Raw genomic sequence first — 12,031 nt, forward strand, 5'->3', positions numbered from 1 at the left:
CCCGGCCTCGGCGGGTTGCACTGTTGACCAAAAAACCCAGCAACAACCTTCCTTTCTGTTAGCTCCCACAAAAACCACAAGACCCGGCATGCAAAACGATTGCCTTTAAAACGAAAACACAACATTGCACTCGTAACAAACACACGTAAACGCGGCGCTGGGGCGTATTGCACATTGGGACATGTAGTCTCGGCTTAAACGATTCCTCTCCCCCCCCTGCCCCATTTGCAAAACGAATGGGGTTAAAGCGGGGAGGGAAGACCAGGAGCGGGTTGAAAGAGGGGGGTCTTTCCCAAGCTCTCGCGAGATCTGCGGCAAGGCCTTTTTTTTTCCTCCCCTTCCTCCCCTGTTCTCTTGCGTCTCGTGCGGTTTGCTCGCGAGCGCGGCTGCCTCGGCTGGGATGTTTTGTGTGCAAGTCGCCATTCCCTTCCGTGACGTCATAGTGCATTGTTGTGACTTGCGTAGCGGAGCATCCCTCAAGCTGTCAGCTGTGTCGCCGCCGCCGCCGCCGCTACTGCGGGAGTGCGAGCCCGAGACGGCCCGGCCCTCCACCGCCCCGGTCGCTCCCACGCCCCTCCCGCAGGGGGTTCTCGAACTCCACGTCACCGTGTCATTGTCTGTGCGGGACCCTCGGGCTCCCCCTCCTCCCCCCCGCCCCGTCCCTGCACGTTCCGTCCCGCCCCCGCCCCCCTCGAGTCATCTCAATGAGATGCAAACATGAAAGACAAGAGGAAGAAGAAGGACCGCACCTGGGCCGAGGCTGCCCGCCTGGTAGGTGCGACCCGAGGCTTTTCGTGCGTGCGGCGGGGCCGGCCCGTCCGTCCGTCCGACCGCCTGGCTGGCCGGCTGCCGTTCCGGGGGCGAGTCGGGGAGGCGCCTAGTGCAGCCCACTCTTGTTTGCATTGTTGCAGTCGGTAGGGGATGCTGGAGTGACCGCGCGGAGCTTCGCGTGGGCAGAGTCGGCGCCTCGGAGAGGTGCGGGATGAGACGGGAAGGCGGAGGCTGCGTTCCCGGGGCGGCGGAGCAATGTTTTCCCGTGCGAAAGTCTACAACGCCGGGTTGTCCTCTGGGGAAACTACTTTGTTCGTGGAGGGTCTGCGTTGCCACGTTCAGTAGTAGCTCGGTAGTTTGCTCCAGAAGGACTTCTTGGTGTTAAAAAGCTGGGCAGCGAGAGGTGCCGGGAGTTAAAAGAAAAAAAGAAAACCCTTAGAAACCCACACAGTACTCTGGGTCCTACTTACTCCTCTTTACTCTTTCTTGAAGGGAGATCTGGCGATTCTTCCTTTAAGCCGTAAGCACTCTTGTAAATAGTTTGCGGAAAATCCCACCAACGAAGTAGCAGACAGGAGAGGGAGAATTTCCTCCACACCTGTGCACTCACTATAGAGATGGGGCAGGATGCCTGCCTTTGGGGTTGAAGAAAAAGATTGCAGTCTCATCCATAGTGCTTGAATGCGTGTCTGCATTCGTTATTCATTCATAATTATTGCAATAAGTGTGTGTGTGAGAGAGAGAGAGAGAGGGAGGGAGAGGAAGGAAGGAAGGAAGGAAGGAAGGAAGGAAGGAAGGAAAGATCCTGAAATAAGGGAATCACTTCTTTTCTTATGGTGGAATTTGAAGTCCATAATGTGCTCGTTTTACTTTGAAGCTTATGCAAATAAAAAGTGGTATTTCTTTCAAGAGATACCCCCTTTCAAAGGATAGTTCTGGTTTGAAATAACATTGATGTGAGAGAACAGTTTCCCCTGTAGCTGTGTGAGAAAAGCTGTGCGTGGTGTACGAACAACTTCGCTTTAGTTGGATTCTCATGGCCAAGAAGCACTGCTGCTTCAATGTCTAATATGAGTTGCCAAGTACATTTCTCCATAATATGTAGACAAAAGTGGGAAGAATGTATAGGACATTCTCCATACTATTCTAAGGTTGTAGAAAAAGAAGGTATATCTCTAAACAAAGAATTCAAGAATCTGTCTTCATTCTAATCCTCACATATTGATGACACTGATATTCCAGAATGTACCCACTTTCTGGTATGGTTGTGTTAGATATCAAAGGATTTTCTTCCACAGGTAGACTTTATTCAAGATATTGCTTTCTGTCATATACATATACATACATGCATACACACATACATACATATATACATATACATGCATGCATACATACATACATACGTATCTCAAGCAGTTTCTCCCCAAAGTTTGTCAGCAGAAATAAATCTGTCTTTTCTTTTTTCCCTATTTTGCTGTGGCATATTGCATTTTCTAAAAACCCATAATTTTTAGATTTGGAATAGTGGTCTTTAAATACTAAAAATTAAGATGATGTACTTTCTTGGAAAATTCCTTTGAATTCAGTGGGATTTAATATAAGCTGTTATTATAGTATTATTATATGAAGGATAATATTGCTTTACATAATGGTACATATATTTTATGAAGTTTGGTTTGAGGAAATAAGTTGAAAATAACTAAAGCTAAGAACTGTTTTAGCTTTCTGGTAACTTATATGCGATGACACTCATTTGTTCCTGTGTCATGTGTGTTATCATGATAATATATAATTCCCAAGCACAGTACTGTAAAATATACGGTAAATATCAAATATACTGTAGCCTATTTATATTATTTGTCTCTAGACTGTGTATAGTTTAATACATAACCTATTTTATTTTTCATCTGTTGTACAATATAACAATTTTTTATTGCTGTGTCAAGTTTGACTTCTAGTGACTGCTAGAACTGGCTCTGCAGTTTTATTGGTGAGATTTTTTTGAAGTGGCTTGCTATTACTTTTTATCTAGAGCTGAAAGAGAGAGAGAGTCCCACAAGGTCCTCCAGCTTGGCTTCATGCCTAGGGAAAGTCTAGAACTCAGGATGCCTTAACCACTTAATCAAACTCAGTCTGTATACATACAAGTAAAGCAAAATATCCTAAATTCAACTTGACAAGTTTACACTGAAATTAAGTTCACATAATTCCCATCAACTATGACACCTGGTCTTATAGTTAAGGCTGAGTTATATTGGATGGATTGAATTATACATTTTTCCATTTTGTTTCTAATGGCTCTTTTAGAATGTTTATATATGTTGTAATTCATTTAAATGTACTAATGAAATAAATGAAAGTTGTTTCTTCAGCGTCCCCAAACTTTCTGAACCACTTAGCATATTTAAAATTTTGAAAATGTGTTATGGAATCTCAAAAAATGATTGTCAAATCATTGCAAAATGTAAACCTAGCTCTGGATTGCAGTTATCAGTCACATTATTTCCTAAGAATGCCTCTGGGATCTATATGGACCAGAAATATTTTTGGAAATTAGATTCATGTTTCTGGTTTGCATGGAGTTTTCCATTCATATTTTACTAATTAAAGGAATATTTTATAACTTGTTAAGACAAAGTGCCAAGGAACAGTTTGTGTTATCACCAGTGGGTGCCATGCATGCTATTTCCTATAATAGCTTTTATTTTATGACAAATTCTGATTGATTGATTGATTGATTGATTGATTGATTATGTGCTATCAGGTAGCTTCTCATCACCTCGAGGTTCGATTATTGCAACGCTCTCTACATGGGGCTACCTCTGAAAAGTGTTCGGAAACTTCAGATTGTGCAGAACGCAGCCGCGAGAGCCATCGTGGGGCTTCCAAGATTCACCCACGTTTCTTCAACACTCTGTGGCTTTCATTGGCTGCCAATTAGTTTCTGGTCACAATTCAAAGTGTTGGTCATGACCTTTAAAGCCCTACATGGCATTGGACCAGATTACCTCCGGAACCGCCTGCTACCGCACGAATCCCAGCGACCGATAAGGTCCCACAGAGTTGGCCTTCTTCGGGTCCCGTCAACTAAACAATGTCGTTTGGCAGGCCCCAGGGGAAGAGCCTTCTCTGTGGCGGCCCTGGCCCTCTGGAACCAACTCCCCCCGGAGATTAGAACTGCCCCCACCCTCCCTGTCTTTCGTAAACTACTCAAGACTCATTTATACCGCCAGGCATGGGGGAGTTGAGATAGCCCTTCCCCCTAGGCCATTACAAGTTATGCATGGTTTGTTTGTGTATATGTTTGGTTTTATAATAGGGGTTTTATTTGTTTTTTATTTTTATTATTGGATTGTACATGTTGTTTTTATTATTGTTGTTAGCCGCCCCGAGTCTACGGAGAAGGGCGGCATACAAATCCAATAAATTATTATTATTATTATATTATTATTATTATTATTATTATTATTATTATTATTTCCATATATGACCATTTAAAGCCAAGAATTCTATTAAGGTATAGTCTTCATATGCAGGACTAGATGAAAGATGAAAGACCATCCTTCTGTACATTTCAGCTCAGGTCTGGTACTTTCTGTGTGTGTGCTGTGATAATGTTTTTAAAGACTTTCTGAACTGTATTGAAAGTAGGTTCATCTTACCTAGTTCCTATTAAAGTCAGAGTAAAACGCTTGATCATGACTAATCCATTAATTTCAATATGACCTAAATGTAGCTAACTTTACTGGATCTAACTCTATAAAATTGCATCACTTTTTATATTTAAAAGTTATTCCAGTTCTTCACCTCTTCGAGTAATACAAGCCACAATGTCAAAATGCCATAGCACTAATGTAGGATGTAACTTAGAATTTGTGTTTGATATTTGACACAAGTATATAAATTATGTGATTTATATCAAGATCTGACTCAAAATCTGTTCTCTCTAGCAATAGCACTTAGACTTATATACCGCTTTACAGATATGGGGGAACGCAGTGGGGTAGTAAAACTGGAGCTCCACCCCAGAGCACCCAATTTGTACTGAAAGATTTTGAAAGAAAATGCAGGGCATCCTGCATAAGCCATGCCCACAGTGTGGTAGTAAAAGATTTGGTAGCCCTTCACTGTTTACAGCCCTCACAGCATATTGCCCCCAACAATTTGGGTCTTCATTTTACCCACCTTGGAAGGATGGAAGGCTGAATCAACCTTGAATCTGGTTAGATTTGAATTGCCAAATTGCAGGCAGCAGAAGTAACCTGCAGTACTGCATTCTAACGACTGCGCCACTGTGGCTCACCCTATGCAGCCTTTCTATGGATGCCCCTTCCCTGTGTACAAATTTTACTGTGTATTAATTTTATTTCTGCATACTTTATACATTTGTCTGGCTGTCAACTTCCCTTTGCTTTCTTATTCCTTTTTTGTCATCATTTTTATCACCAGTTGTCCATGTGCATGCTTGCCTGCTACCCATCAGTCAAGGGTGTTAAAAACAGAGGACTTTGGTGAAATTTGTAAATAAAATATGTGCAAAATGCGTGCAAAATCATTAATGCTGGTGCTTCTCTCTAATTTGATAATCACAGAAATAACCAATAAAATCTCATCCAATATATACTTTCCATTGAGTTTTGTAATGGAACTGTATTGCTATAAGAGAATTACTTAAATAATGTTGGTTATTGAATGGTCCAATAGTATTTTAAAAGCAGTGAAGATGTACATGGATCTATAACATAGTAGCAAAAGAAGTCACGTCATGTAAGAAGTTGTTTTTAATCCTTGAAATTTCCAGTCAAACTAGGATAGGAAGATTATATTACCTACTAAATGTTCATGAACTAAAACTCCTATTATCATTTAACTTTTTGGCTGGAACTATTAGATAATGTATGTAGCAATTTCTGATGAGCTACAAATTTCTTGTCACTGAGTTATAGAATTTGTGATGAAGTTATGTAAGCTTTGTAAAGGGTCATTCTTTGTCAAGTGGACCAGGTGTCCCCACTGGACCACCTTCAGTTTCAATGAAACTTTGCACATATATTCCTTATGATATAAAAATGAGGTATGCAAAGTCTATATTCCAAACAGTCAAGGTTTCAGAGTCCTTTTAAGCACGGGGTGACAAAATATTGCGTGAATATACGTGAAAAGTTTCATTGAAATTGAAGGTGGTTGAATGGGGAAGATTCTGAAAATTGGTCCACTTGACAAAGAATGGCCCTAAACAAACTTTACAATCACATCTGAAAGGTGATTGATCTAAGGGAATTGTTTGCTTACATCTTTATAAAACCTGTAACAAAATATCAGAAACCTGCTCAAATTAAATGTAGACATTATTTATAATGGATAGAGATGCTTTACGGGCTGTAAAACATCCATTGTGAGCCCCTCATAAATGGTCATAAATTGAGGATTATTTACAGTATAATCTGGGATGATTTTACAAAGTATTTACTAATAGACATCCTGATGCTTGTTTTGTTTTCTTTGTATCCATTTATTTCTGGCTTTATTCACTCAATCACTATTCCAGCGAAAAGTATACAGTTGAGACTGATACATTCTCTAGCAATGACTCTTCAATTATTTGATCAATGTTTGTACTTCAAAATGAAATGAATTCTGCACTTCTGCTTACTTACTGCACCCTATCACACCATAAGGGCTGACGAACATACAAATGTCAAATATTCTTGAATTTTGCAAAGGTATTTCTAGCCTCATAAAGGCCTTCCTTTATCACTAGCAGGTTAAAGAACACATGAAAATTAGAGCTATATTTGTCAGTGAAAAAGGATTTTCTTTCTTTCTGATGCATGTGTGAGCATACATACTTTTAAGAGCTGGGGTGGTGCAGTGGTTAGAGTGCATCATTGCAGGCTGCTTCAGCTAACTACTAGCTGTAGTTCAGCAGTTCAAATCTCACAACCGGTTTAAGGTTGACTCAGCATTCCATCCTTCCGAGTTGGGTAAAATGAGGACCCAGATTGTTGGGGGCAAAATGCTGAATCTATAAACCACATAGAGAGGGCTGTTAAAGCACTATGAAGCAGTATATAAGTCTAAGTGTTGATGCTAAATGCTATTGCTAATATATCTTTGTATGACATATAATTCTGTAGCATATCTAATCTAATAAACCTAATCTAGTTCTCCTACATGTAATTAATATATTGTATATGTCTAATCTCTTATTGATTGATATATCATTCCATTTTTATGTATGTAGTCATCAACTGAATTGGATTTTCATTTCATGTATATCACAACTGAGACAGAAATTATAGCCAAAAAAGCATTTCCTTGATTTCTCCTCTTAGACTTCTTAATTAGCATGTCTTTAATTTACTTTAAAAATCGTGTATTGTTGTGTGTGTAATATTATTAATGTGAATGACTTGATTCTTTTTCATTGAGAAGAAAAATATAGTTGCAATAAAAACTAATAATTTGATTGCACATGCTACAGCTTTTATTTACTTACTTTTTAATGGTAGATCACCTCATTTCACTTGGATTCATGTGTTTCATCGTCCTCAAAATGATGTGAAACCATGTCACCCATTTTTAGCAGTTGCACTGTCAAAATTTAGAAATATGATTGGAACAGGCGCCCAAAGACTGGCTTAGAGCTATAGTTAGAGGTATAACATATTTTTCTTTCTCTCAATGTAGTATTTCCTGATAGACAATGGGAAATTCCAAAATACAAGTTGACTGAAAGGAAAACATGCTATACTATATGAGTTAATAATTTGATGGTATAAGGCAACTTCTTTTATTAATTGTGTGTCTGAGGTGAGTTTATTTCTTGCCTAAAATCACATTATTTATGTTTATTCTGATAACCCTGCACTTTTAATTGCTAAGGCATGATTTTATATCACATGGGAATATGGCCTAAATGAGGAAGAGACAAGCGGAATCCAAAGTATTTATGTAAATGATTGTTCATGGAAATATCCCATCTTACTGCATTCCAATTTCTAGCTTTTCTTTAGAAAAAAATCTTTAGAATTATCTCTGTGAACTCTGTATAACCACAATTTGCATTTTTGTATTTTGGGGGGAAAAGCAGATAAGGACCTGTCTTTTAAAAGGGCACTTCGTTTATTGGTTTTGTACATTTAAAAATATGTGGAGAAGCTTTTTAAATTATTCTCCCGAAAAGTGCTGAGACTTTAGATCTCATGCTTTGTTCATAAGTAATCTGTATTTATGAACAAAAAGACCAATTTTTGGTCTAAAAGTCTATTCAAGCTATTACAATTTTCTACTGTACCATTCTTTTCTATTAATTTACTAATTAGGTTTCCACTTACTTTATTCTGAAATAAGGCATGTGGTGGTAAACTTGTTATTCCTAAATTTATTAGAAATATTGTAGGCCTGTATTGCCAATTTTTTTTAAAGATAATTGATTAGTTTTATGATATTAGCTTTCCAGTTAGTACCATTAAGCTACAATGTGGCTTAAATAAGTGTTACATACAATGGTTATTTATTTGCCAAACTTTATGTGCTGGCTACTCTTCTTAGCAACATATGTAATAACTGTTCCAAAGTGTTCACTGGTGAACATCTGATAGTTTGTTCTATTTTTTAAAAGTTTGTTTAATTACAGTAATTGTTTATATTATTATTGTTAGAGATAGTCGATTCTAGTCCTGCCTTGGCCACAAAGTCAGATGGATGATATTGGCCAATATTTGCTCTCAGCCCTAAAAAGGATGCAATGGCAAATCACTTCTGAAAAACTTAACTTTGTTAAGAAAACGTCAGGGACTTATCCAGGCAGACTCTGAGAATTGCACATGATTAAAGCAGGGAATTTATTATTGTTAATCTTACAGTTGTAAATAATTATGATGGTGAAAATATTTTAGAACATCTTTGCAATGGGCCCAGTGACATTTCTAATTTTCAAATGCAAACAGATTTCCTAAAATCTCATGAATGTATAAATGCAAACATTTTGTAATCCAATTTCTCATTTTACATCATATTATACATCACTTAAACTCCTTGCTTCTGATTACAACTTTGTTTTTGTTTTTCTATTTTCATAGTGATGATTAGCATCTGACTATACCTAACCTAGAATGAAGCTTAGAATATTTACTTGTCAGAAAAACTAAACTTCCAAATATTATAGGATTGGCATTACCATTACACAGAGTTAGGCAGTGTGTTATTTTTTTTTTAAAGTGAACTCTTAAGGTAGGAACAATGGTAATTCCTTTCACCTGGCAGCCAAGGTCAAACTCCCCAGTTTGAGCCCAAATCCTTGTTTATTACACATCTCTTACAACTTCTTAGGTCTGTATGATGTATTTTAAAAGACCTGCCTTATATCTATATATATATTGGCTAGCATCTTCATATGTAGTTGATGAGATTATCTCATTGCCAGTGTTGAAGAGTGAGTCACATTTAGAATGTAACTATGAGATGGAATAATCTTTTGAATAAAATTCCTGACACAATAAATCAGAAAGGCTGGATGTCCAGAAATAAATCAAAATGTTTGAAATAATCAGACTGGGTAGAAGAGTGAAAAAAATGGTGATATGAAATAGAGTTGGTAGAAAATGAAAAGAAAGTCCTGTATATTGTAGTGGTTACAAAGGAAAAATGATATTAAAATGTTCAAGAATCAATGTGTTTAAACACATTAATAAATGAAACAAATTAGTCAGCTTAATAAGCATGTATTAAAGGAAACTGGGTGATGAAAATGTGATATTAAAGAAAGGTGGAATTTAGAGGAAAAACAGGATTACTATAGAACAGATAGATTTCTATGGGGATGGATGATAATGGCAGGAAGGCTGTGGGAAAAGGGAATGGGAAGAAATGCATGGTAACCACAGCACATGTTATCAAAGCACGGATGACAGAAGTTATGATAACTGTAACTGTTTAATCTCTTACCATTCAACATGTTTCATATCAGTAAATTTTATCCTCCATAAATGATAACAGATTTGTTATCCTGTTTTCAGTATAAATATTCTAACAGGTAATGATTTTCAAAATTATAAAGATCATTAAAGATAATAAACATTTAAAAATCGGGGGAGCGGGGGATTTTTTTTTGAAAGTTTAAAATCTTGAGATTAATAAAAATGTTTGATATCCAATTACTATAAATTAATACTGTACAAATTCCGTCAGGAAGATACTTCTAAAGTGGAGCATCAGGAACAAATCCTCCCTACCCCACACTCCCTGTGTCACATGGCTTTTGATTGGATATAAATAAGAATGTGACATACTTTGAGTAGTAAGCTTGAAAAGTTATAATTCAGATGTTGTTTCTATCACAAACTTCCTAAATTTAATTCCAAGTTATTACAATTTTATTAGCTACTTTTCCTTCCATGTGTAATAACGGGATAATAATATCATCACTTATTCATAGTTGTAGATATTGCTGTTCGAGTAGTGCTCTTCAGGTATAGTGAAAAACCATTTATTATTACATGCTATAATCAGGTTATCCACTGTTTCCCTTTTGTATAAAGAACAGAACGTTATGTCGAAACAAAACAAAAATATTTTTTCCTGAACTCAGCCTGAACTAATAAACTAGGATCAAATTGTATTATCTAATGAAATGTTAGATGAAGGCTTGCTCAGGTTGATTGACACCTTATAAGATTTCAGAACCTGGACTATAAAGAGATACAATTTACTTCAATAACATGGACATTTGGTTCAGACAATTGTCTTATTTATTTATTCAATTTTTATGCCGCCCTTCTCCTTAGACTCAGGGCGGCTTACAACATGTTAGCAATAGCACTTTTTAACACAGCTAGGCTATTGCCTCCACAATCCGGGTCCTCATTTTACCCACCTCGGAAGGATGGAAGGCTGAGTCAACCTTGAGCCGGTGATGAGATTTGAACCGCTGACTTTCAGATCTATAGTCAGCTTAAGTGGCCTGCAGTACAGCACTCTACCTGCTGCGCCACCCCGGCTCATATCAGGTCTTGCAGGTAATGCAGTTCAGTGAGTTTTGAATTAGATACCTTCAGCTCAAGTGTGGGTTCTAACTTACCCCGCTGCTAGTTAGATTCCTCCTGTATCACGTGGCTAAGCCTCATGGGCACATGCGCAGTGGCAAAAAACAAGATGGCGACAAATGTGCAGTGCCAGAAATTCAGCCTCTGTGCATGTTCAGAAGAAAGAAAGAAAAATTCCAAAAAAATAAAATAAAATAGATCTTTTTTTTTAAATGGCAGTGCCCACAGCCTGGCTCTGACTGAGCCAATTCCGTGACATCATCATAACATCACCAGTGGGGTCACTACCGGTTCAGGTGAATGGTCCAAACCAGGAGGAACCCACCTATGCTTCAGCTTGATTCAGTTAAACCACAGGGAGGGTGGAGGACCTGTTTCCTCCCAGGAGATTCCTAGAGAGACCCCACAGAGCAGGGGTGGGCAATTAATTTTGCAAGGGGGCCGCATGAGAAATTGGGATGGCTTTAGAGGGCCGGACTAATATAATTAACTCAGTTCTACCCAATACTGTATATTATTGGGTAGAACTGAGTTAATTATATTATAATTATACATTATAATTATATATTATATATTTTATATATATATAATTATATATTATACATTTCTTCTCCCTCCATTTCTCCTTCCTTCCTCCCTCCCTCCATTTCTCCTTCCTTTCTTCCTTCCTCCATTTCTCTTTCCTTCCTTCCTTCCCTCCTTCTTTCCTCCCTACATTTCTCCTTCCTTTCTTCCTTCCTCCATTTCTCTTTCCTTCCTTCCCTCCTTCTTTCCTCCCTACATTTCTCCTTCCTTTCTCCCTCAATTCTCCTTCCTGGTTGGACCAACCTCCGTGGGCCGGTCACAGACAGCGGGCAGGCTGCATGCAGCCCCTGGGCCGCCACTTGCCAAGTCTGCCACAGAGGCTTCTCCCCACCTTTTCCGGCCCTGTTTCCTCCCAGGAGATTCCTATAGAGGCCCCACTGACGCTTCTCCCGGCCTTTTCAGGCTACAGTTTCGGAGGCTTGAGTTTGTAAGTGGAAAATGGTTCTTGCGAATAGGCAAAAAAATCTTGAATGCCTGGTTTTTATCTAGAAAAGTTCATAAGTAGAGGCGTTCTTAGGTAGAAGTGAGGGTGCTGCAAAGTCCCTGAGGGGAACGATGTCTTCAGAGGGACTTAGAGCAACCCCAGCCATGGGGGGGGGGTCACTCACGAATGCGAATCCTAGAAAGAA

At 38.5% G+C, this 12,031-nt stretch overlaps 2 protein-coding genes across 4 annotated transcripts in view; one reads left to right on the plus strand and one right to left on the minus strand.

Moving 5' to 3' along the window:
- CCDC178 (coiled-coil domain containing 178) overlaps positions 1–1,251 on the minus strand; it is a 166,339-nt gene extending 165,088 nt beyond the window's left edge. For all 3 annotated transcript variants that reach the window (XM_070747714.1, XM_070747710.1, XM_070747709.1), the window contains exon 1: positions 750–1,251. The gene's annotated coding sequence lies outside the window, so the exon portion shown is untranslated. The remainder of the gene's footprint in view (positions 1–749) is intronic.
- ASXL3 (ASXL transcriptional regulator 3) overlaps positions 351–12,031 on the plus strand; it is a 124,081-nt gene continuing 112,400 nt past the window's right edge. Inside the window, exon 1 of the mRNA XM_070747706.1 lies at positions 351–771. Coding sequence (XP_070603807.1) covers positions 718–771 — 54 coding nt within the window. The 5' untranslated portion in view covers positions 351–717. The remainder of the gene's footprint in view (positions 772–12,031) is intronic.

Source organism: Erythrolamprus reginae, chromosome 3 (assembly GCF_031021105.1).
Source record: "Erythrolamprus reginae isolate rEryReg1 chromosome 3, rEryReg1.hap1, whole genome shotgun sequence".
Lineage (NCBI taxonomy): Eukaryota > Metazoa > Chordata > Lepidosauria > Squamata > Dipsadidae > Erythrolamprus > Erythrolamprus reginae.